Source organism: Xenopus laevis, chromosome 1S (assembly GCF_017654675.1).
Source record: "Xenopus laevis strain J_2021 chromosome 1S, Xenopus_laevis_v10.1, whole genome shotgun sequence".
NCBI lineage: Eukaryota > Metazoa > Chordata > Amphibia > Anura > Pipidae > Xenopus > Xenopus laevis.
The window spans coordinates 52,566,023-52,593,636 of NC_054372.1; the positions used below are offsets into that span (position 1 = coordinate 52,566,023).

The 27,614-nt window shown below is 38.5% G+C and overlaps 1 protein-coding gene across 5 annotated transcripts in view; it reads left to right on the forward strand.

Annotated features, from left to right (window-relative positions):
- The window catches only part of sclt1.S (sodium channel and clathrin linker 1 S homeolog), a 71,825-nt gene that overhangs the window by 21,032 nt on the left and 23,179 nt on the right, over nt 1-27,614 (forward strand). For all 5 annotated transcript variants that reach the window (XM_018243310.2, XM_041579579.1, XM_041579578.1 and 2 more), the window contains 8 exons: nt 1,969-2,039; nt 14,302-14,392; nt 14,727-14,818; nt 15,422-15,599; nt 18,521-18,619; nt 21,912-21,983; nt 22,725-22,799; nt 26,005-26,150. In XM_018243310.2, coding sequence (XP_018098799.1) covers nt 1,969-2,039; nt 14,302-14,392; nt 14,727-14,818; nt 15,422-15,599; nt 18,521-18,619; nt 21,912-21,983; nt 22,725-22,799; nt 26,005-26,150 — 824 coding nt within the window. The remainder of the gene's footprint in view (nt 1-1,968; nt 2,040-14,301; nt 14,393-14,726; nt 14,819-15,421; nt 15,600-18,520; nt 18,620-21,911; nt 21,984-22,724; nt 22,800-26,004; nt 26,151-27,614) is intronic.

Consider the following 27,614-nt stretch of genomic DNA (forward strand, 5'->3'; position numbering starts at 1 on the left):
AGCAGGATGATCCACTAATCCTGTTCCTAATTTAGTAGAAAAAAATTGCTGTGCTGCTACAAGGATTAGTAGTACAGTTATGGGATCCGTTATCTGGAAATCCATTATCCAGAAAGCTCTAAATTACAGAAAGACTGTCTCCCATAGACTCCATTTTATCCAAATAATCCACATTTTTCAAAAGTATTTCATTTTTCTCTGTAATAATAAAACAGTACCTTGTACTTGATCACTTGATCCAAACTAAAATATAATTACTACTTATTGGAAGCAAAACCAGCCTATTGGGTTTATTTAAGGTATGAAAATCCAAATTGCAGAAATATCTGTTATCCAGAAAACGCCCGGTCCTGTTCATTCTGGAGAACAGGTCCCTAGCATTCTGGATAACAGGTCCCGTTCATTCTGGATAACAGGTTCCGAGCATTCTGGATAACAGGTTCCGAGCATTTTGGAGAACAGGTCACAATTAATCAGACGCCCATTGAGCATTCTGCCTAACAGGTCCTATACCTGTAATGCAGAAAATTATTAGTACTAAATCATTAAGTCCTCATTGTGGTAATTTTGCTCACTGATCTCTTGGGGCTTAACAATGTTTAACAATTAGCATTCAGTTCAGTATAAGGCCAAATCCTTTTGAAAAAAAAATTCTGTGCATTTTTGGTGATTTTATTAAATCACTGTTCCAGTAGATTAATCATTCTTTGAGGTTTACCACTTGCTACCTGCAGGAATGATTTATCCATACACTGTTCATCTCTGCTGCTGTGGAATGTAAATGAACCGCTAGCCTTACTACTTTCCTTACTATAATAGACTGGTAACCATTACAGCTCTATGTATAATATATAAACCGTTTATCTTTACTGCACAGTGGATATTTAAAGATGGTGGATGCAGCAACACAATTTGTAGATATAGTAAGCTGATATATAGTGAAATCTTCTGAGATAAACTGAGCTGCAATGGTTTCGTCTTGCTTCAGTGCTCTGTGCCATTTATTCTCTGTGTCTCTCAGTTCTGGTAACCTGTCCTTTCACACCTCATATATTATAAGCAGCATCCTGTCTGCTATAAATCATCACAAGTAAACAAAGATTTTGTGCAGATACAGGTGTGGGATCTGTTATTTGGAAACCCATTATCCAGAAAAGGATCCGAATTAGAGAAAAGCCGTCTCACATAGACTCCATTTTATCCAAAAAGCTCTGAATTACAGAATGGCTGTCTCCCATAGACTCCGTTATAATGAAATCAAATTTTTAAAAATTATTTCCCTTTTCTCTATAATAATAAAACAGTATCTTGTACTTGATCCAACTAAGATATAATTAACCCTTAGTGGAAGCAAAACCAGCCTATTGGGTTTATGTAATGTTTGCATGATTTTCTAGTAGACTTAAGATCCAAATTACAGAAAGATCCCTTATCTGGAAAACCCCAGATCCCAAAGCTGTACTAGAAAATCATGTATACATTAAATAAACCCAATAGGCTGGTTTTGCTTCCAATAAGGATTAATTATATCTTAGTTTGGATCAAGTACAAGATACTGTTTTATTATTATTATAGAGAAAAGGCAAATAATTTTTAAAAATTTGGATTTCATTATAATGGAGTCCATGGGAGACAACCATTCTGTATTTCAGAGTTTTCTGGAAAACGGGTTTTCCGAATAATGGATCCCATACCTGTACTTCTCAGTAGCAGAGTTGCAATTGCATTATTTAGACTGAAAATCAAAGTGGGTAAATATGCAGGTTGCAGTTCAGGTAGGGTCTGGGTCTTAGAAATGGGTTCAGCTCACGAATCTAGCTCAGAATCTTTCTGGTGGATTTAATTAATTCCATAAAGTATTGTTTCAGCATGTACCATGGTTATTGTGGGAAGATGTTAGCCATTTACAACGTTAACAACAACTAACAATGTACAATATCTAACGATGTTTCTGTTTATTATTGTAAGACGAACCAGCAGTTTCTGCTCACTGTAAATAAGCAACAGCTGGAAAGAGAGCAACTTGGAAAACAAGTAAGGTATGTTCTGAATATGTTTATTAACCATATATTTTTATAGCTCAAAATTAAGTTGAAGCACTTTTACTTATATGTAACAAAAGGCACTAAGATTGCCCAGAATGCCGTTATGGACCTTTCTATAGGTAAAGCCCCAGGCCCTGACGGGCTTCCTTCTGAACTCTACAAGAAACATTTAGAAGAGGCATAGGTGGTCGGTAGGGGACCAGCTCCTACACGCTCCCAACGTAGCCAGGTAGTTATTTCTGGGGGAAAACATGGAAGGGAGGTGTGGTCAATCTGTATGAAACTTTGCCACAAGAATGGCCGATAACAGATTAATTTGAATATTGAAGCGATTGGGCTTGTAGTTAATTTAATTCATTTTGGAATACCATTATGGTTTGTGGCTGGTGAATTACCAATGTGTAATATCCCCACTCGTTCATCCTATGTTTTTAAAGTGTGTGTTTTTTATGGACATGGTCCAGCTTCTCTGAAATGGATTTTCAGCGTTGTGTTGTGTGTATCAGGCAGCGTGGTCTGTTTTTTAATTGAGAGAAATAAAAGTTGAATTTTAAAGTGAGCAAATTTTGTAAGCACCTGAACTAGTTAACTGGAGGACTGCAGGGTGGAGACAGTTGATACAATTGTTTCCACTGGGCAACTCCTCAAAAGCTTCAAGTATAGATACATTATGGTTATTTAACTTGCGGGTGTGTGGATACTTAGTAGCACTTTCTTTGGTACTCTAGTTAAGAAACATTTAGAAGACTTAGTACCCCATTTGACATTGCAATTCAACAAAATAGCTGAAACTGGTATTCTGCCTGTATCAATGTCTAAAGCTGTAATAGTTATCAAAGGGAAGGACCTACCTCAGTGCGCCTCCTACAGGCCAATTTCATAAATAAATTGTGACGCCAAAATAATAGCCAAGATTTTAGCTAACTGGCTGAAGCCTTTTATGTCTAGTTTAGTCCACTCGGACCAAACGGGATTTATCCCAGGCAGGGCCACGGACATGTGCAGCGATTCTTTACTAATCTCCAGATAATACATGAAAACAGTGAGTGATCGCTTCGTTAGACGCAGAGAAAGCGTTCAACTCTGTTGAGTGGTCCTTTCTCTGGGAGCTTCTTAAGAGATACGGATTTGGCCCCCGTTACATTAAATGGATAAGGGCTCTATACTCTTCCCGCACGGCCCAGATACATGCTAATAATATGCTTTCCTTAACTTTCCTGCTCATGAGAGGAACAAGGCAGGGATGCCTGCTCTCCCCATTTCTGTTCTGCCTAGCTATAGAACCACTAGCTGAAACTATCCGCAATACTAACACTATTCAAGGATGACATGTTATTGTACTTAGAAAATCCTGGCCGGCCTTACAAAGTGCATTAGACTTGGTAACTGAGTTTGGTCTGTACGCGGGATTCAGGATAAACTGGCACAAGTCTAATCTGTATGCCATAGATCAGGAAGCGAAGAACTTCCCCAACCTGGATACACCCCTGCAGTGGGTAGACAGTCTTTTATATTTGGGAATAGTGGTTACTCAAAAGATTAAGCAAAACAAATCGAATAATGTGGATCCCATTATGGCTGACCTGAAAACCAAATGTATGCACTGGGAGGGGCTTCCTTTATCTCTGATGGGTCGGGTTAACCTTGTAAAAATGAAGTATTTGCCCAAATTTGTATATGTGTTTGGAAATACCCCATGTTGGCTAACCAAGGCCTTCTTTAAACAGGTGAACTCCCTAATTATTTCATTCATATGGAGTAAAAAAAGCCCCTAGAATTAGCATAAACTCATAACAGGGGGATACTACTACTGGGGGACTAACTCTACCAGATCTTCAAATGTACTATTTGGCATTTGTTATGGTGACCGTGAGATGGTGGTTTGAATCGCAGTACTCAAAGCCAGCCACAGTGTTGGAAGCTACAGTAATGGGTTCACTTGAGGCTCTACTTGTATTGCCATATGGGGGGGAGGCACACCAAAATCCATGAAGACCACTTTAAAAGCATGGACAACAGCCCAGAAAATGCTTCGGACAAAAGGAGTACAGTCATACTCGCCACATGCGCCTCTATGGCGAAACACAGGATTACAACATTTGCTGAGCCTGCCAGACACTCAGTGGTGGTCACGGTTGGGAATTAAGTACATAAGAGACTTATATCCGGAGTGACAATTGATACAAATAGATCAGTTGAATCTTATGGAGCCAATAACTCAAAATGTGTGCTTCAGATATTACCAGCTCCATCATGCAGTTATAAGCCAATTCACTGCACGAGGTCCTAGTGGAAGTGACTGCGCTCGAGACTAAGCTCCAACTTGAGACCATGCCTAAGCCTCTCTCAACCATATATTAGGTCCTAATGCTCCCAAATAACCAAAGGCTTTTACCCTGCCAAGCCAAATGGACCTGGGATATACCTACACTAACAGAAAATGATTGGGCGATTGTGCTACGACATCTGCTACCGCCCTTGGTATCAGCCAAGAACGAACTGATACAAGTTAAATTTCTTCATTGCATTTACATGACACTAGAAAGGCTCAACTTGGTAAACCCGGACAGGCCTAAAACCTGCCCTAGATGTGGTTCAGAAACTTGGAAACTGGTTCCACATGACATGGTCCTGTGTTGCAATTCGAGGCTATTGGACACAAGTTTTTGCTTTTATCTCAAAAGTCATGGTGCCACAAGTCGAACCTACCCCAACAGCTGCACTTCTGGGGTTAATAACTCAGCATGACTTTTCCAAGGAAGGCAGAGTGTTCCTTCAAACTCTTTTGTACTACGCCAAAAAAATGATAGTTCTTAAATGGAACAGACCACTGGCACCTACCATAGAGGCTTGGAAGGCGCTGGTTAATGCGGCTTTGCCGTTTTACAAGGAAACATACATAGCTCGGGGATGTCAAGAAAATTTATTGACGTTTGGTTACTCTGGATATTAAACACGGATACAAATAGTCCTGAGGTACTATAGGAGATGTTTCAAAGGAAAACCAGCGCTCACAGCACGAGGTCAGATCCACGAAAGACAGGGAAAAAGAAGAAAAAAGAAGAAAAGAGAGATTTCCGCCAATATGGTGTAGTATTTTCCAAATGTGTACACACACCTTTATGTGATTAGCATATACAATAAATAAGTAAAAGTGTCCCTTGTATCCACTCCAACCTATTATCCTAGATTTGTATAGAGGGGTACTCACGAACGTTTAAGGGATACTGTGCAGTATAGAGGCGTAGATATCAGCAGCGGATTTTACATGCGGCTCCAAAGCTTCATCCCACTATGGAAATTCACTGACATAGTGTAAAATTGTAAACATCTTTAATAAACAAATGTTAAAAAATGCACTCACAATGTTCCAGTAATAAAATCGCATAAAATATTTTGTCTCCCACAATCCCACAAAAAGTGGAGAGGAGGTGATTTGGTTAACATAACCCTGCAAAGCGAGAGCAGATGGATCTATAACATTTACACCAAAAGGTCTAAATATAGATATCAACTTGAGGGCCTTTCTGTGAACCAAATTCCCCCCCCCCCCACAGTACATAATGCTGGAATAATTAATTTATTTTAGGAGAGAATCCAACAATATTTTATTAGAGTAAATTATTGTTATTATTAATATCAGGTATAGCTGGGGAAACCAATATTCATCATAACGTAAAAGGAAAAAAACCTTTTTTTATATGTCTGTAAAGGAGCGGTTTTTAGGAAAGATTTTTAAGAAAAAATTTTTTTAAGAAAAATTTTTTTTTATAACAAAAGTTTTTTATCCTATTGTTAATATGGACTGTATTTATTAATGTATAACTCTGTAAGTCAATATATTTATATAACACTGTAAAAGAAATTTATGTGAAATTTTGGGAAAACTGTTGAAATTACGATGGTTGCTATGGACTGGGATTCCATGGCAACAGATTGGTCATAAGGAGTTAAAGAACAATAGAGATGAATATATGACAACCCAGCAGCTAGATAGTACAAATAACAAGAGAGGAGAAAAAACACCACCGGAACTATCGCCAGGACGTAAAAACGCATGCGCAAAATACAATTTGAAGCCTTTTGAAAAAGTCGAAGGACGAAACGCGTCAAGGCTAATACGCCATCGTTAAGCGCCTGAGGTTTACACGCGGTGGGAAAAGACGCCGGCGAATTTTCGCACCGGAATATGAACAGCTTGTAGACTCTTGGGGACGCTGAAGCAGTGATTGTGGGAGACAAAACATTTTATGCGGTTTTATTACTGGAACATTGTGAGTGCATTTTTTAACATTTGTTTATTAAAGATGTTTACAATTTTACACTATGTCAGTGAATTTCCATAGTGGGATGAAGCTTTGGAGCCGCATGTAAAATCCGCTGCTGATATCTACGCCTCTATACTGCACAGTATCCCTTAAACGTTCGTGAGTACCCCTCTATACAAATCCGTATGAGATAAAGTCTAGGATAATACGTTGGAGTGGATACAAGGGACACTTTTACTTATTTATTTATTGTATATGCTAATCACATAAAGGTGTGTGTACACATTTTTGGCGGAAATCTCTCTTTTCTTCTTTTTCCCTGTCTTTCGTGGATCTGACCTCGTGCTGTGAGCGCTGGTTTTCCTTTGAATCCTTGCTTTAAGTCTGAGGGAGAACAGACAGACGATATACCGGCAGAGGAAGCGGACGACCAGAATCCTTGATATCCTTTTTATCTTTACTATAGGAGATGTGCTTGTTTAGTAATATGTTGATAAATGTGTAATGACTTTCCCTGCGGTTCTAATATTACACCCTGTGGCTGGGCTATTCAGGAGAATGTGGAGTGTTGCATACATAGAAATGTTTGTTTTATGTGTGAAAAATTGTAAAATAAAAACTTTAAAAAAATAAATAAATAAAAAGATTGCCCAGAATGATGACAGAATGAAGAGAAGCAGATGCTGAGAGAGGAATAGTGAAAATAAACTTGATTATTTCAGAAATGGTACAGAATATTTAATTGTTTGTATCTAGAAAGTTTCTTATTTCAGTATGCTAAAGCTAATATTACATTTTCATTTTGCTGATAGTCCCCCCCCCCTTTTTTTTTATAATCATTTTTATTGCTTTTTCAAAACAAAATATAAAATAAAAAATAGGTAGGTGGAGATACAAGTCATAGTGATTGTCATTCAAATATTTTTAACATATATACTTCAGTACACATATTTTCATTACACTTCACACAAGTCATACTTATTCAACTTCTCAGGTAGAATCAGCCCCTGACTGTAAAGCGTCCAGTCCAGACCAGCTCAAACTTATTTGGTGTATTTCTTTGTATACACACTAATCGTGCCAGCGTGATATGTTCCTGTAAAAGGATTTTCCACATTTGTATAGTAAGAGGATCTCCTGACAACCACTAGAGTGCTATGCATTTGCGTGCCAGGAATAACGATTCCCTCAGAGACGTTAACACATAATGCGACTTAGTGAGATATGCAAGAATACCTCGCAGGCACACCTTTGGGTTCACAGGGATTCGTATCTCGGTGAAATGGGAAAGCTCTTCACACACTTCTGCCCAAAATGAAGCAACTACTGAGCAGCTCCACATCAAGTGAAAGAAACCGTCACTTGGCAGGTGACATTTGGGACAACAATCATTTGGCCTAATATTTGCCCTGTGCATATGCACTGGAGTGATATATGCTTGATGCAGAATAAAAGTTTGGGAGAATCTACTTCTTATTTTAAGGACACCAAACTGGGAGCCTCCAAAAGCCTCCTCCCATTCCTCATTTATAGTTGGTCCCACCTTCCTCTGAAATTTCCCGTTACACCTTTCTTATTTTTCAGTAACACAGAGTAAAGCCATGATAAGGGGTGATTTCTACAGAAGCTAGTGAGATATTCCAACATATTTTCTAGTGGGGATATGTCAACCGGGGATAATGACCATTGAGCCATAGCGGCCTGTTTAAGTTGGTAATATTGTAACCAGGCTATTACTGCCACATCAAAATCAACTTCAATCTGCCCGGGGGTTTTAAATACATCGTCCACATATAAATCTTCAATGACCTGTATCCCCTGAGGTTGCCAAAATAACTGCAAATCTGTATTCTGAAAATGAGGGCTCCCCTTGTTTCCCACAATGGAGTGTTTGGGGAAATCCCCTGGTATTGAATAAGTATCAGTGCCACCTTCCACACCCTAAAAAGAGTTATTATCAAATTCTGTACATGCTCTAAGAATATCAGCGGCGCTACTGCCTTGCTACCCCAGCACTTACTAAGAACATAAGAGGAATCTGTTTAGACCATGGCAGGAGATGCTGCAATTGTGACGCTAGGTAGTAGGATCTCCAGTCTAGGAGGGCCATCCCCACCCTGCACGCTTGGAAGTTGTAGAACTGAGTACACCAGTCTACTGCGCTTGCCTGCGCCCACAAATAATTTTGGTATCGGAATCTAACCGTGTAAAGACCTGTTTTGGTATGTAAACTGGGGAGTTTACGAATATATAGGGGCCGATTCACTAACTTCGAGTGAAGGATTCGAAGGTAAAAAACTTCGAATTTCGACGTTTTTTTTGGGCTACTTCGACTATGACTACGACTTCGAATCGAAGGATTCGAAGTAAAAATCGTTCGACTATTCGACCATTCGATAGTCGAAGTACTGTCTCTTTAAAAAAAAACTTCGACCCCCTAGTTTGCCATCTAAAAGCTACCGAAGTCAATGTTAGCCTATGGGGAAGGTCCCCATAGGCTTGGCTAACTTTTTTTGATCGAAGGATATTCCTTTGATTCGAAGGATTTTACCGTTCGATCGAAGGAATTATCCTTCGATCGTTTGATCGAACTATCTGCGCTAAATCCTTCGACTTCGATATTCGAAGACGAAGGATTTTAATTCCTAGTCGAATATCGAGGGTTAATTAACCCTCGATATTCGACCCTTAGTGAATCGGCCCCATACAGTAGCTGCGGCAAGAAGATCATTTTACAAATAGCCACTATACCCGGTGGGATTAAAGGGAGGGCACTCCATGTCTTCATTTGACTGGATATTTTAGTAAGTATAGGGTTCAAATTATATTGCAGGTAGTTACGGTGGTTTTTGGTAAAGGATATTTCTAGATGTTGAAGTCGGGTGACCCATTGCAGAGGTTGGCCAGGTAATTGGTAGCGAGGGGCTTCGTGATCCAGAGGAAATATGTAAGATTTACCCCAGTTTATAAGCAAACCCGAGAATTTCCAAAATGTTTTAACCGTGTGAAGAAGTCTGTCTAAAGGTGCCCATACACTGAGAGATCCGCTCGTTTGGCGATGTTGTCAAACGAGTGGATCTCTCCCCGATATGCCCACCTTGAGGTGGGCAATATCGGGCTGATCCGATCGTGGGCCCTAGGGCCCAACGATCGGATCCTAACGAATACCAATGGGCGGTCGGATCGCGGGACCGCATCAACGAATAGATGCGGCCGCGATCCGACGGGATTTTTTGTCCCATCCGATCGGCCAGATCTCGATCGGTGAAGCCCGTCGGGGGGGCCCCATACACAGGCCAATAAGCTGCCGACACGGTCTCTCGGCAGCTTTTATCGGCCCATGTATGGCCACCTTAAGGAATCTGCCAGAAAAAGCAACATATCAGCATATAATACACAAAAGCCATGAATATCCTGTAAAATATATCCTTATATATAAACGGTGAGTTCTGATGTCATCAGATATAAACGGTGAGTTCTGATGTCATTTCTGTCACATGACTAACTTAAATATGTGTATTATAATAAATAAAGTACCCCCAGTTGCAAAATATGAGGATATTAGAAGTTACCTCGGAGTTCCATGACCTGTATAAAAACACTCGGCCTTCGGCCTCGTGTTTTTATATGGTCATGAAACTCCTTGGTAACTTATAATATCCTTATATTTTACAAGAGGGGGTAATTTATTCACTATATAATGCTATATTTTCCTCTATATCCCCATATTTACAGCCAGCAATATTCTCAGGAGTCTATATGATTCGCAATATGCGGGATCCTTCCCTTTTTTGGGAATCAATGCTATGAGTGCCTCTGTCATGGAGGGAGGAAGGGTCCTGATCATAGCATTTCTTCAAGCGGGGCACTTACATATCCTTATACTGTTTATAGAATTCCATAGGGATCCCTTACCATTGGGAAATGAACTAATTGCATCCTCTATTTCCTGCACAGTTATATCTCCATCTAGAGAGGTTCTGTCTTCTATCTCTAGTGTGGGGAAAGGTACATGTTGCAAATACTCCTGCAATTCTCCCTTTGTGTAACTCTGGGCCTGTAGGCCTCAGAGAAGTAGCCTTGAAATGTCTTATTACCCCTGGCATATCTGAAATTATTACGCCTTCTGTTATATGGATAATCATTATTGCAGTAGATGGGGCTATTTCCCTGCACATCAGTGCCAGAAGATGACCGGTTCTGTCCCCAAATTGTGTTATTCTATGCTTGGAATATAATATACTTTTGTGGGCCTGCTGCACTAAATAGTTTTGTTGGTCCTGCGATTTAAGGAGCCAGTTTGCTTTATTTTCTGGGCTGTATTGTATATTGCGCCACTGCCTCTAGCGTGTCCCTTTCTAGCTGTATTCCCTGCTCCTCCTTCTTCTTTTTCCAGCTGTTAACTCTGGACTTAACTATATTTCTCATATATACCTTCATTGCATCACACTCGCTAGAGTCTTTTTGCCCTATGCTCGTTAAGTGCCCAATATTAATCAATTGCTTGGGGAAGTCCCTCAGACACATCTGGGAGCCTCAACCAGTAGGGCTGCATCCTCTATGGTCTATTACCACAAGCTGATGTAGAGACCGTGAGAGAAATTGGCGAGTGGCTGATATCCCACAAGGCATAATGTGTACATTTTGTATCGTTGGCAGCAGATCGGTGTAAAGTAGAGCTAAGTCTATCCTAGACATTGACCCATAAGTAACGTGCATTGTTTTAGGGTAGGGTGCCTAACCCTCCAGGCATCTACCAGTCCCAGTGCTGCCAGGCATTGTTGGAACCTATGGGATGGCTTAATAACCATCTCGGCATTGGGGTTAAATTTGTCCAGATGTATAACCTGAATGGAGTTGACGTCTCCCATGCAGATTATTGGCAAACGGAGGAACAGAGATATTGGGGAAAGACTCAGTCAGCATGGTTACTGTAAACGGAGGCGGAACATATACCCCAACAATCAAAAATTCCCGCTCATCAATTCTAGCATGCACAAATATAAACTTACCCCATGGGTCAGTTTTGATTTTAACAGGTTGGAACACAAGTCCCCTTCTGGGAGACACCTTTAGCATAGCTTGAGTAACAGGCATGGTAAGTGGCGCCCAGCCATGGTCGCCTAAGAGAGGGGGTAATCATGCGTCATATGGGTCTCTTGCAATATTATAATATCATGTGGGTGTTTTTTTAGAAAATTAAACACTAAGGATCGTTTAAGCTTATCCCTGAGTCCCCTCATGTTCCAACATATTCATTTCAATCCCCCACATGCCATTGTACAGGCCAATAAGGGCTATGTAGGATATCACCTAGTACCTTCAGACAGTGTCTGTCAATGTGCCGGGCTTGCGCCGCATTACCACCAATCTTTGTATACATAGTAAGTAATCTCTCTCCATCCTAAAAAACATTTCCCACCACCCTGCTTTCAACCCATCACCCCAACCTGGGTTCAGTTTATATGGATCCCTAACCTTTAGAAAAACCCTAACAATAGTACCATGTGGGGGAGCCAAAGGCTCAAATGTGGACAGCTAGTCTCTGTTAGCCACTTATACCTTATCCACGTCCCAAAGCAAAGTCACTCCTGGATACAAGTGCCCATCCGATGCAAATTCAGTGATCTCAACTAAACCAGAAGAAAGGCCAAATCAGATATAGAAAACAAGAACCTCTTAAAAAAGAGGGGCTAACCTGCACAGACCGTCCATATACCGTCCAGATTCAGGCCTTCCCCTTCTGAATAGGTTCAGCACCATATTGCCTTCGAGTAGATGGAGTGGACTCCAACCAGTCCACTGCTTGGTGCGGAGAGGAAAAAAAAAAAAAGATTTTCCAGTATGAACCACACGAAGTTTGGCCGGAAAAAGCATAGCATATTTGATGTTCAGCTGACAGCCTTCTCTTCACCTCCATAAACTGTAGTAGTTGTTTCCTCACCTCTATCAAAAATCCGGATATAATGAAACAGCGTTTTGTATGAGGAGCTCTTTGGTGCGTGCCTCACTGGCGCGATATCACTGGTCTGGGCCCTGCGCTTGGTGGTAATGGCCGAGTTGGGACCCGATGCGCATGTTCTCCTAGGAACATGGTGGAGAAGGCCTTCTCCCCGAACTGTGTTAGCAGAAACTGTTCCACAAAAGCCTCCGTCGCAGTACCCTCAGCTCCCTCCGGCACTCCCACCAGCCGTATGTTGTTGCGGCGCAGACGATTTTCGAGGTCATCCATCTTAATCTCTAGGGCCTGTATGCGCCTAGCTGCCTCTGTGGCGCCTTTTCCCAGCGGCCCACAGGCGTCCTCCAACTCCCCAATTCTGCGTTCTGCCTCTCTGGTACGGTCTCTCAGTTTAGAAATGTCCTGCTTCACCGTGGCAAACTCAGTTTTAAGTCCATCTATTTTGTCAACCAGCATTGTCTTAAATTGTTTCATAATGTGCGCAATTTCCAACAGGGAGGGTTCCGCGGCATCATCCGGGCCTACTGCTATGGCCAGAGAGGGAGCAGAGGACAGTGGACTGTCAGGTGGGAGGTCGGTCTCGTTAGCGGTATGGCAGCTGAAGGCTTGATTGGTCAGGTCATGTGCAAAGATTTCCAAGCGTTTGGCCACTGAAGCTCTAACATCCGCTTTTTTAGCACTGACCTTGGCTGTAGAGGGTGAATGCTCCAGTATGGGGTCGACGCCATCTCGGCCTTATGCAGAGTCCTTAGGGTCGGACCTTTTCAAAGCAGTTGCTGAGGTTTTAAGTGCAGAATTTCTCATAATGACAGATTAATTCACCTCTGTCTGGTACTAGCCCCGCGTCCAGTTTTGTACCTTATTGTGCACTTTAAAGCAGGATAGATACAGGATCTTTGCAGGAGCAACGAAACGCACGTCCTCTCACAAGCTCATGCTGGCCACGCCCCCCGATAGTTCCCCTTTAAAATACATTACTGCAATTAATTAAAAATGTTCCAGGTTATAAATATAATCTCGAGAGTTTATTTTATAGATCTGGACTATAAAGGGGTGAGATGCATACATAGCGCGATAAAAGCTGTCAGCAGCTTATTGGCCTTTGTATGGGTCCCCCCACAGGGGCATCCCTGGCCGATATGGGGGTGTAAATTGTGCAGGCTTAAAAATCTAATCGGGAAAGGTAACACTTTGGCTCCTTAATGCAATCCTCGCCCGACAGGGCCAAATGATTGGATTAGCCTCATATCCCCTACATCTAGATGGGCATTTTGGTAAAATACTGCTTGTTTGGCAGCCTTGCTAAATGAGTGGATCTTTGCACATATAGGCAGTTTAAGATTTCCAAGCTTGATTGGTTTTTTTTTTAAACACCCATCAATAAACTGACAAAGTCATCTTTTTTTTAACCAGTATTTTGTAATTTTAGACTCTGATAAAAGAGCCTTTTTTTTTTTTAAAATATCAGCTTAATATAAAATGTGCATGCTGAGTTTCTAATTAGTAATCGGATCAGATAAATAATAAAGGCTAGTAACGTGACATAAAGCTGAACTAATTGCTATTCTGCATCTACCTTTTAGAGCTGTCCAAACCCCCAAAGGTTTCATCTACTTTTAAAGACTAATTAATAAAGGATCAGAAATTGAGCCATAGCATTTACTTACAGTATATTATTATTGTAGATACTGAATTTCTTTAACCGTATATTACTCTATATCTGTATCTTGTTTGGGATCAACTACAATATACAAGGTTATTAATCCTGTCTTTCTATATGTCTGCCTCATCTGCATGGTACTTTTCAGTTCTGGTGTAAGTAATGAGCCCCATAGAAAAATCATTTAGGGGCCCTCTGAACTTTTTGAATGAGACGTTTTTCATAAACATTTATTGAATTTGCCAGTTTTCAATTCCCAACAACCACCATCACCAGTAAGCACAGGATTTGCTTTGTCTATAGCTGCAGATTTAATATGAAAACAGGGCCAGTCAGATGTTGTATTTTTATTACCATTTGTTTCAACAGGCAGGCAAAACAAGAGTCACAAATAGCAACTGTGAAGCTAGAAGAAACTACAAAACGAATAGAAAGTCTACAGGAGCAGCTGCAAAGAAAGGTAAGATAAAATCACATCTGACATTCAATCTACGCAGGTCACAGAACTCTGAAGTGACTTCTAGCAGCCTTATACATTTCAGAATACAGTCTAATCAGTAAAATACCAAATAAATGTGCATATTGATATTTTGTTTCAATTTTGATATTTAATAAGAAGCTTATCGAGTTATCAGTTTACCATAGTTTGCCTGTAATTTAAAGTTATGACATCTCTTATGCAGTATATCTAATATGAATGGTTATTAGAAGTTGTCTATGTGATATATTCCATTTGCTGAATGTCAGTGTTCTGAAAATGGACAAAGTTCAAGGTTTTCACCTGTTTCCATTAGGAACATGATGAGTTTGCTGCTAATACAAAGGAGGAAGCTTCAGAAAATCGAGTTCAGCAGCTTCAGCCTGCATTCACGCAATTAGAAAGCAGGTAAGAAATTAAATATATAAAGGTCATACACATACTTTACACATACTACTCACATACAATATTTGTACATATGTCAAAGCAGACATATTGCAATGTAATTTTTTTAGCATACCTGGGAATGCATCCATGCAAATGATACTGGTGTCTTGTATACTTCTAGTGTAGACTTTAGTTTGGTGCTTATGCATTGGAATAATAAAGAGAGAGTAATTCTTGCCATATGCATTATTTCTATAGGTGAATATACTACTTTCATAGTTTTAGTCAAAGATTCCTCCAAATTTTAAATAACAAACATAAACTGGCAGCTTTCTGAAAACATTATTCAAATATGAATGAAATGACAGATAAATGCTATAACATGGCACAGTTTTTTTCTGTAGAAAGAGCAACATGCTGTTGTAAGCCTAGTCAGATAACGGACTATGCAGCTTCAGTTGTTGGATCAGTCGCGTATAGATCAAGATGTTATTAACCCCTACCAATATAACTGAATATCTTAGAGCTGTGTTTTATTGTAGTAAGAAAGAATGCATGTTTTGTATTGATTTGGCTAAAACTTGAATTTACAATACCCAATGAAAAATATGCAATTTATTTAAGACTAAAAGTAGCAGTCCAGGATGTAGAAAAATTAAAAGAAGAACGAATAGCACTCGAAAAGCTTATTGGGGAATTACAAGCAAAATGTGCAAAATTCGAAGAAGAGAAATATGTTGCTGTTTCCAGAGTCCGCGACAGTATGCAAATACTAGAAGAAGCTAACCTACAAAAGGATCAGGTATAAAAAATTCTAATGTTCTAATGTGTTGCATCCAATTATTTATTTATATGGATATAAGACAAATGGGCCTGGTGCACCCAGAACAATGGTCACTGCCCAGGTGCTGGAACACAAAAATTGTACAATCAGTAAAGAAAAGAATCCGCACTCATGGGTCTTTGTGATACAAAAAACTTCTTAGTGTTTATTCAACGTTTCGGCTCCTAAACACAAGCCGTCCTCATGGAGACCTCCTCTTCCTGAGGACGGCTCGTGTTTAGGAGCCGAAACGTTGAATAAACACTAAGAAGTTTTTTGTATCAGAAAGACCCATGAGTACGGATTCTTTTCTTTATATATATATATATATATATATATATGTATGTATATGCACACACACACAGTTCAAAATGGACCAACACTCCAACAGTTTTTTCAAAAGTTTTATTCACACATCACTCGTGTTTTCCAACATAAAATAATTTTTTTCTTCAAGTGTCTGGCACAGCTATGGGTGTGGCCATGGCACCCGCGTATGCCAACTTGTATATGCATCAATATGAGCAGCAATACATAATACCTAGATGGGGTGACAGATTATTATTTTTTCGTCGCTATATTGACGACATGATTATGATATGGAAGGGGACAGAAGCCGAATACATGGGAATGGTTAATGAACTTAATAACATTGAATCCCCAGTAAGGTTTACATTTGAAATTCATCCGGTTAAAATTAATTTTCTTGATGTGGAAATATCAATCAATAGAGATCATTTGGAGTTTACCCTATTTAGGAAACCCACAGACAGAAACGTACTTCTACATTTTAAAAGTTGCCACCCTGGCCCTATGAAAAAATCGCTGCCAATCTCTCAATTCTGTAGAGTCTTGAGAAACAATTCCTTGCAACCACAGGCAGAGAAACAATTGAGTGTCATGTGGACTTGATTTAGAGAGAGGGGTTATCCCGATAGGACGTTACAGGAGGCTCTGAATATAGCCAGGACACGTTGTAGAGAGATAGGTAATATATGTAAGAAACGTGATAGATTGGTGTTTAGCACTAAATTTAATGAGTGTACAAAAAATCTAGGTAAGTGTCTGAAGGACAATTGGAGAATTGTTAGTGCTGATCCTGACTTACAACGGGTGATAGACGGGGTACCAATTTGAGAGACCTCCTAGTGAAAAGCAATCCTGTCGGTTGCTATCAAAAGCAGCCTAAAGGTTGGCTCTAGGGAGTGAAACTGGGATGCTTCTGTTGTCCAAACAGCACCTCATGTAGGTACATGACACCTGGCAATTCTTTTTTACATCCTCAAACAGGCAGGCGTTTTTCCATAAGACATCATATAACGTGTACTACTACACATGTTTTCTACTTGATCACATGTCCGTGTGGGTTATCTTATGTTGGGAAGTCAGATCAAACACTGCGCCTGCGAATGGATGGCCATAGGTCGGCAATCAGCGTGGCATTCAGGGATAAAACTGCTAATAAACCTGTGGCCTCGCATTATTTGGAAATGGGAAATAGGCTTCCCACCTTTAAATACTGTATATAGCCATAGACCATGTTTCACCTTTGAGACGTGGAGGTGAAAGATCTAAAATTCTTTTACAGAGGGAAGTGTTTTGGTGTTACTGTTCCTTTAAATCAACGGTGAATATTTATCTTCAGCAAACTTAATATGTTACTTACTTTGCCCTAATGTCTCTATTTATTACATGCTACAATGTTTCAGCCTTTAGATCTCAGTGGTTTTGTTTTTAATCAATGTTTCTTTTCCATTGAATATCCAGTGTATATTTGCCAATTCTAAGATTTTTCAATGCATTTCTTGGTGAATGATTGGTGAAATTACACACGATTGGTTAAGTGTCACATTTTTTAACTATTTAAATCCTTGTCTTTTTATCCTGAATTAGGTCTTGATAAAGGTCTTAAGTGGAGACCGAAACGTTGGCCGATTTTTAAATATGACAATTAATGTTTCAGTTTTATTTTTGTTAAATCCCAGTGTGCACCTACTTCTTGGATGAATGAATAATACAGCAGTTTATTGGTAGCACCTGGGTAATTGCAATGTAATGGTGTGCGGAGGACTTATGGATCGTGAATATATATATCTATATCCAGAAGACTGTGTTTTAAAAATAAAATGTAAATTTTAATTAGTAAGACCTGTGAGTGCGGATTCTTCTGGATATATTTCATTTATTTTGCTGTCTCTACACCCAGGCACATTTACCGCAGTTATCGAGAGTGCCGGTATCAGAGTGAAATTTCAGCAAACAAAATGTAGGTTAATTGGTTCCAACGTTTCAGTTCCACACTGGAACTTTCCCTGATTAAACTTTTTGTCTCAAAACATCTTTGGAGTGCTGCCAACTCACCTTGGTATCTATTTATATTCAGACTGGCACCCAGGTTCTATTTTTGGCTAATGGTGTGCGCTCTGCCTGCATGTTATGTGTGTATATATATATATATATATATATATATATATACATACATATATATATATATATATATATATATATATATATATATATATATATATATATATATATATATATATATATATATATATGCCCTAATGTTTGCCGAAACGCTGGATATGCATTTATAAATAAACACGTTTGGTCCTTTTAATGAACTGTATGATATATTAGACCCTGCACCCACAATTGAACTTAAACCAGTAAGAGTGTGAATACCAAGATTTTTTTTTCACCTTCACTACAGTGTGTGCTGATCCTCTATACACAGTATATATATATATATATATATATATATATATATATATATATATATATATATATATATATATATATATATATACTGTACATATATTACACATAAAGCATTGGATATATAATACAAAATAACATACAGTGAATATATGTATGAAGTTTCTATTTGATATTTGAAGGCACTGGTAAGAGAAAAGCAAAAGGAAGAGGAGATTGAAAATATGAAGAAAGGCATGAATAATATAATTGAAGAAGCTGCAGCAAGAACGAGAAAAGAGGTGAGATTTTCAAGGCTATCTGTACTTTTTATATATTCACACTCTCCCCATGGCCTTTCCTTTCATGGCATGGCCGTTCCTTTCTTACAGATATACATTTCAAAACAAGTAAACTCTGCTTACAGAATATGTCTTTTTTTAATGACCACTGTAACCTCGGTTCATCAGAAGCAAATAAAGCACATAGTTTCCCTATTGTTTTAGGCCTATTTTGTAATTCATATTAATCAGTCCAAAAGCAATGCAATCTATCTCCCTTTTCAGTTTTTTTTTTTTTTTAACATCACCGTCCCTCAAGAGAAACATAAATCAAATATTCCCAAAAGGATCTTTTTATTCATGGTATGTAGTTCTAAATCTGTTTGCAGATATACTGTAACTTACCTATTAAGCGCAAGTTTATTGTCTCTTTGCCTAAGGCATGAATGCAAAGTCTTTATCTATTTCTAGGACACAGGTAGACTATTATAGGATGGAGCATTCTGCACATTTGAAAGTGGTATCATCACCAAAACATTTCTTTTTAGAGAGACTCGCCACGTAGATGAGGAGGCTCAGGTGCTCTGCCCCAAGCCTTCAGCATAAGGGAGCAGCCTGTATTCCACACTTGGGGGCAGATGTATCAAGGGTCAAATATCGAGGGTTAACCCTCGATATTCGACTGCTGAATTGAAATCCTTCGACTTTGAATATCGAAGTCAAAGGATTTAGCGCAATTCGAACGATCAAAGCAATAATCGAACGATTCAAAGGATTTTAATCCATCGATCGAAGGATTATCCTTCGATCAGAAAATTGTTAGCAAGCCTATGGGGACCTTCCCCATAGGCTAACATTGGGCTCGGTAGGTTTTAGGTGGCGAACTAGGGGGTCGAAGAAATTTTTAAAGAGACAGTATTTCGAATATTCGAACGATTTTTAGTTTGAATCGTTCGATTCGAAGGTCGTAGTCGAAGTAACCAATTCGATTGTCGAAGTAGCCAAAAAAACCATTCGAAATTCGAACTATTTTTACTCTATTCCTTCACTCGAACTTAGTGAATGGGCCCCTTGTACTTCAGTAAAGACCTTTTTACTACAACTGACTGGAGGGCTGCTCCTTGAGTGCCTACCCTATAAACAATACACGGACATTTGAAAGTGGAGCAAAGTATAGACAAGTATAGTAAGACAAGTTTTGCTTCATATTTACCCACAAAAACTCAGAGCAGTTAGACCAGCTATGCCATATTTATTTAGAAGTTTAAAGCAAAACGATATCATGATATAGAGCAATTTTGGAGCAATGCATTGTTGTTAATGTCAAAGGTGCATTGGCAGATTTTCAAATGATGAGACATATATAAACAAAAGTATACACTGCCAGTTACTGTATGTTCATGACACTGTGTCCTAAGGGGAACAACTGGCAGTCTAGTCTTGATAGTAGGAGGTGGTTGGTGCATTATAGGCCACTGGAATTTGGATCAAATACAATTAGTTTTATCAGCTGTGCTGAGTAAGACACACACACTGGGTGTTATTTCCATCACAACAAGGCAACAAAACAACAAACAACAGAGCATACAGGCAACTCGTATGAGCCATATGATGCTGCTTAATGTTTATTATCAGGTTTGTTAGAAAAAACCTTACAAATATTTCTTGTAATCAGGGAAATTACTTATAGTTCCATGGTGTTACAACACTAATAGTAATAGAAGTTCACTATAAAAATGTCTGCATTGATTACCTGAGTTAGCTAGAATACCACTGAGATGTGTCTCTAGGGAGGATTCAAACACATATACTTGAGTGAATTCTCCCTGGGGATTAATTAAGAATTAACTACAAAACACAGGGAAATAAACCCCTAGCCTACTAGCATACCCCAGGCTGCTGCTATAAGACAAGGTCTTTATTTATAGACTCACTGTTTTTATGCTATTACGTTTTTTCTAAATTTATATAATACAACTTTTTTTAATGATATTATTTTATCCACCAGTGCTGTTTTTTCTTGGTTCCAGCTTGCAAGATATTTCTAAATGTAGGCTACATACTGTACATCCAATTGCATTAGTACAGTTTTGCCGCTCTCACTGCTTCTTCAGGGGCATAAGTCCATATGCTCCTGAAGAAGGCGTGAGAGGGGCGAATTGCGTTGGGTGGCATAGGTGGACGGTGGGTGACTAGCTCCCACTCGCTCCCCATGTAGATAGGCAGAAATCACTGGGGGTTGATTGGAAGGGAGGGAATGGGTGTTGGATAATCCAGTTTGTTAGTGTAACTGAGGCCTCAAACGGCTCAAACTAGATTCTGTGAGTCATTGTTGGTTGTTATTTTCAGTCCACCTGGAGGGGATGTTTGAAGGGTGGGCAGAATACTCTCTTTAAACTTGTATGTTACTAAAACTGTGCTACAACACGGAGCATGGGAAAAGTATTGTTATAATCCAACACTTATATGTGTGCTAGTATTCTGTTTGGCATTAACCCAATAGTGACTAGCGGTTAGAAAGTCATTATACCACCGGCCCACTCTATGTGTTTTTAATTAAGTGTATTTTTATGGACATGGTGCAGCACTACTCTGTCTGGCTGGCTGTAGTGGATTGATTGTTGGAGGGCAGCGCATGTTTTAATTAATTTATAATAAAAGTTATATTTTAATACACTATATGTGTTCACAGCTGAACTGGTTATCTGGAGGTTACTTTGGGGCTGCAACATTGCACCTTACTTCAGAGGGCCTGTTTTGTTACATTATTATTAACCTGCAGCTGGTGACACAGTAACAGATTTTCTATGCTCATATTGTGTCCATAGAGATTAATCTTGGCTGCATGTTGTCTGTTCACAGCAAAATCTTCCACATACAAGCACCCCCCCCCCCCTCAAATCAACTTCAGGGCTTTTATCTGCTTCATTGATAATGACATAACGAAGGAATTGCCCACACCTGCCCATGAAATAGCCTTTAAATCAATTGTCCAATTACTTTTGAGCCCCTTAAATTAAGTAATTGTGTTAAAATAAGGCTTTAGTTCCTCACATTTTTATGCAATCTTTTTTTTTAACCCACTGAATTAAAGATGAAAGTCTGCAGTTCAAACAAGTTGTTTCATTTAAAATTCATTGTGGTAATATACAGAACCAAAATTAGAAAAAAAGTTGCCTCTGTCCAAATATTTATGAACCTAACTGTAAATCTACTGTTATATTTGTCCTTGACAAAATAAGCCTTCATGTTTGGCAGTTTCATCTAATTGGTTTATTTATATTTGGTTAATTGCTGCAATTTTTTTTCTCAGGTAGAGAATACAAGAAAACTGTTTAATGTGCAGATTGCACGGCTGACGGAAGAACTTTCAGCTTCTCACCTGGTAAAAGATTCATGTATTTTGAACATTTTTATCACTGTGGATGTTTATGCGTCTTGGGGGTGGGCAAGAGGTAATGGCAATAAAGATGACTTATAGAAAGAATGTACTGGAAAAACAGAGAAAAACAACAAGAATAACTAAAGTTACTTTACTGAAGAAGGGGATTAGGTTAAAAAGGTTACATGAAAAAGCAAAACTCATCGCATCATTTCAAAATGACATCTGTGAGTGATGTAGATCCAAGACTGCTGCACGTATTTATGCAGCTTGTAGCAGGAACCCTCGCATTACCAACAGCTTGAAGGTGGCAGCAGCTCTGGGATTTCCCTTTGTCTTATGGGTATTTTGGAACAGCAAACAAAACCTGCACACCAGTCCCAAGAGAAACTATCAGCAACTGCTAGGAGCATTATTTGACCCAAGACCCAAAAACATCAATTCACACAACTGGTCAATTTTTTTCACAAGCATAAGTTTGGTTGTGGTTGTGTATGAGACCTACTGTATGGTGTAAGCACCACTGAATAGTTTTAGGTTGATTGCAGCCATTTTAGCATTTGAAAGGCACAAAGAGTATCTGAGTAAATCATCCTGTAGCCATTTGGGCAGTGCAAAGATGCCCTGGAAATTCAGTGTGCTAAATTGTTATTTTCCTAAATTCTCTTAATTATAGCCCAGCTATATTTATATTTGCATAGCGGTAGCCTTTATTGTTTCTAAAGATTTGTGTTGTGTTTTAAGGAATGTGGAGAGAAACAGAGCCAACTTGAACGTGCACTGAGAGAAAAGCGCGCAGCAGAGGAAGAACTTGCAAAGGTAAGAATATGGTAGACAACAATAAATAATGATATTGGTTGCTAATAATTTTATGGATCACAAACAAGGATAGGAATTTGTCCTTATATAGTCAAATTGGTGAGGATTTGCCTTTTGTTAGTAAATGGTATCTGTGAAAGCTCAGAATTTGAGGATAAACAATTCCTTACAAATTCTGAAATCATTCTTTTCTGATTTTCACCTAGCCTTGTGAGCTGGGATTGCGTTGTAAAAAATATCTCTTCCCCAATGTTCTTCAGTGCTATACGAAAGTCTTTTACTTGCACGTAACGATGAAAAAGCCTAAATGTACAGTAAATGTGAAATGTGATTATATCTGCACATATAAGGGTTAATACATTATACAGTGAGACCTACATTGTTTGGGGTGTAGTCAATTCATTCCTTGAGCTCATTCACCCCAATAACGGCAGGTGCCATTCCTCTTACTGTAAACAATGCTTTGTGTTTGCTAAAACAATTTACTGTATTTTTTTCCGGCTTTTAACTCATCTTTGTGAGTCTGATCTCTGTAGCCTGCAATTATCGGTTTTGTAGTTTGTTTAGTTTCAGAAAGTCTGGAGATACTTGAGAAGTAGATGACCTCATTTAATTTTCAAATGAAAATTTTGCTTAAAAACTAAAGTTTAGGGCCTAAACGCTTATTTCAGAAAAAAAGTACAGCATAGTTAAACTACGAAAATTTAAAAAACAACTGTGGCATTACTAGCCTAAGCAAGTACATTACAGTAAGCATAGTAAAGGGCAGTATTAGCCTATGGCACAAGGGCGTTTGCAATCACATCATTTTAGGAAGAACTTTGGCAGCCAAAACAGCTGTCTCTGCCAGCAAAAATTATTCCAGACGTTAGAACTATCTAACAAGTATCAAATATCCAGAGCGAAACCCCATACTCTCAGCATTAGTGTGTGTCATATGGTTTCCAAAAATATGCTGCATACTGCTCATGTCTGGAGCTAAATCCTGAAAAAAGTAACATATTTTATTATTAAATCACATTAGAAACATTAAATCAAAGTGTATTTTTAAAACTGGTGCAAAGTGGTGTATGTTTCGATGCTACTTAAAGGAAAACTATACCACTGAACAACATAGAAATCTACAGCTGATTGTGTCAATAGGTGAAACAACTTAGCACTAAAACAGTTCCAAAGTGTTTTAGCGTTTGCTGGTATCGGTACAATCTTGCTTCCAAAAAATGCCCACTTCTTGAAAACATGCACAGACAATAACATTCAGCTGATCAGGTGGAACTGCAGCAGCAAAATGGTATTGGAGAAAAAAAACTGCATTGTGGGGAGGCTGGAAATGGTGATTAATGTAAAAAAATGCACTGTTAAATGACCCAGTAGGTTTTATGTCACACTTTCCTTGTCTATCGCAATTTTGTGTGTGTTATAGCACGGTCTCATATTAGTAAAATATTCCGGTTTGAGAGTGATGTTCTGAGACAATTTGCAATTGTTCTTCATTTATTATTATTTTTGGTTTTTGATTTATTCAGCTCTTTATTCAGCACTTTTCAGATTGCATTTTCAGCAATCTGGTTGTTAGGGTACAAATTACCTTAGTAACCATTGATTTGAATAAGATATTGGAATAATAATAGTAGAGGGCCTCAATAGAAACCACAGCAATACATTTGTAGCCTTACAGTGCATTTCTTTTTAGATGGAGTCAGTGCCCCTCCCCCCATTTGAAAGCTGGATAGAGTCAGAAGAAAAAGGAAAAATCATTTAAAACTATAAATACTGAAAAGTTGCTTAGAATTGGCTATTCTATAACAGACTAAAAGTTAACTTAAAGTTAAACCACCCCTTTAAAGGAGGACTAAAGAATTAAGGTAGAAATGTTGTACATTATGTTTTGTACTTCTGTACCAGCCCAAGGCAACCACAGGGAATATCTGTGTCTCCAAAGATGCCCCAGTAGCTCCCCATCTTCTATTCTGCTGATTCACTGCACATGCTCTGTGCTACTGTCACTTACTGAACTTAGGGACCCACTCACAATATACAGTACACACAGAATATAAATGTCACAATATAAGGCTGATTAGTAATTAATACAGATAATTACCATATGAAAGCAGAAAAATTAGTGCAACTAGCATCAGAATAGAATAATTAACTTTGTAGCATCATCTTAAATTACAGGCCAACCTCATTTTCTGTTTGATAATTAGTGACAACCCCTAAGTTTAGCTTCTCAACAGCTGCTCAGAGCCCACTGAGCATGTGAGTGTCGCAGACACTTTCCAAGATGGTGACCCTCTGTGACAAGTTTGAAATCCTGGATCATTGTTGATATTGAGAAGCTAAAACTTTAGGCTGGTGCAATGAATTCAGAATATAAAATATGGCATTTTTAGCCATATTAATTTTTAGGGTTTAGTTTTCCTTTAAAGCATTTGTTTCTTCTCAATCAAGACCATTTTATCAGCAGTACAACCCATTTGATTAGTTGCATCATTTACCATTGGTTGAAAGTGTTGTTGGCCAAGTTGCTAAATCTGTTTTTCATTAATTGAATGACATAAGTTCTTCAGTGTGTGGTTTAACCAACATTCGGACGAGAAAATTATATACCTGAGATAAACCTGAAACTTGTAAAGGACAAAGTCATAATAGTAAAATGTATTGTTATTACGAGGAAGAGTTGCCAGAAGATTTATAAACTGCTAAACAGTAAACAATACATTGCATTAAATAAACTACAATTATGTTCTCTTGATTGCTGCAATTAGCTTGTTATACAGCCATAAGATCTATTTTCTGGAGTACATGGAACCTGGGGCTTTCTAGATACTTTAGAGCACTATTCTTTGGTGCTGCGTAAAACCTTTACAGAATAATAATACCCAATAGAATTGCTGATCCACCAAAATGGATTTAGTTACTGTCCAGTAAGGTACTGTTTTACAGAGAAAATTGAAATCCGGCAAAAAAAACCCAAAAAAACTGTTGTTTGCTTAAAAAGTGCTCTATGGACAATGGCTTTCCTGTATTTCAGAGCTTTCTGAATAATGACTGTCCATGTATTATATCCCGTATATGTTTATAGCTGCTCTCGGTAGATTCTCCTTGATGTTTAAAAGATGAACTTTCCTTTCTTTGAGATGTGAAGGCTCAAGTAGATTTCAAAGTGCCGTGGTAATAAAAGTATTAACAAATTTTGTGTTAGGCATATCGTGACGGTCAAGTAAATGAAAAAGATTATAGAAAACAGGAGGAGCTCCACCAGCGATTTCTGACTGCTGAGAGCATGAAAGATGACCTCAAGATAAGGCTGCACGCTGCACAAAATAAAATTAAGCAAATGGAGCTCAAGTAAGCAACCATAATATTTAAATTACAATTTTAACCACTCCGTAAAAGCATTCTGCGAGATGTAAAAATATGTGTTGAGCATTACTGGAAATTATGTTATCCTCTGAATGGGCACAAAGCTACTTTCTGTGATGTGTAACTGTTGGCCTTTGTTAAACAGTAATTTATTTGTATACAAACTGTTCTGCACTTAATGTACCGTATGACTTTTATCAGGGTATTAAGTATTAATAATGAGGAAAACATATTTTCGTTTCATTCGTTCAAAATGGAATGGCTTCAAACTTTATTCTTTAACACGTTTGCTTTTGCTTCCTGCTCATCAACACAGGACTCCCTGGATTTCAACCCAGGACAAAGAAAATACAAGAATTAAACAACAGACTGGCAAAGCTGGCAGGGTCAATACTTTTTTAATTGCAGTTGAATTATCACAGAATTTAAATTCAGGACCTTTCAGTCCCCCACTTTAGACATAATATGTAAACCCTCAGCCAGCAAATAGGGTTTAAAAAAACGCCACCATAAGTTTGTAATACTCAAATCACCAGACACTTTTAAATTTACTTCTCCATTTGGAAACTAGTATTATCATAGAATGAAGATTAATACTAATTAGAAGTCTGCAATTTTTACATAATTAAACTTTCATGTATTTGTTGCCACTCCCTGTGTAGTTCATAAACTGATAGTTTCTTAAAAATAAGACTATTTTTTTGTTCTAATGCACTGGTTCCAGCCTACTTCCTCATTGCAGGTGCACGAGTAAAAAAAAAAAAATATTACAAAAAACTCTAATGTACAAAGTAAACCTTGAAAAAGAGATAATTCAAAGTCTGCTCAAACAAAAATGCTCCCCTAAGACCAGCATCACAGGTGTGTGTGTGATGACTTTCCTTTTTATTTATTTTTGGCACAAGAAATCACCCTTTAACTTGAGTTGGAAATTTGCTGTTTGTAGAAATGTATCAGAGTTCCTAAGTGATTTTGGAACTATTTGGTTTCAGGGAGAAAAAAAAACCTGTGAAGTGGTTATTGTAATTGCAGCTGCGAAGCTTCTTCCATAGTAGCAGTCACTTTTGAAGATAGAATCTACTAGAAATGCCAGCCCATTCCACTCCCCAACTGAATGATCTCTACAGCCTTTTTATAATAGGATAAATATATATGTTGTGAAGTTTGGGGGGATCACAGCGGGATTGTTAGCATAAATGCAGGCCACTCCAAGGTGAAAAGAAAAACAGTCCGTTTATTTTGAAAACAAAGAGCTTCCAGCAGCAGTCAAAATGTAACAGAAAGAAAACAGCTTCATTCAGCAACACAAAGTCCAGCAATAAACAAAATAGCTTACTTCAGCGTTTTTAAGTTTCCAGTACCCCCAAGGTACTATCCAGCCTTGGTCTGTGGGGAAAACACCAGGAAAATATTCACCTGGCTATCAGGCCCCACAGGTCTCTGAAAATA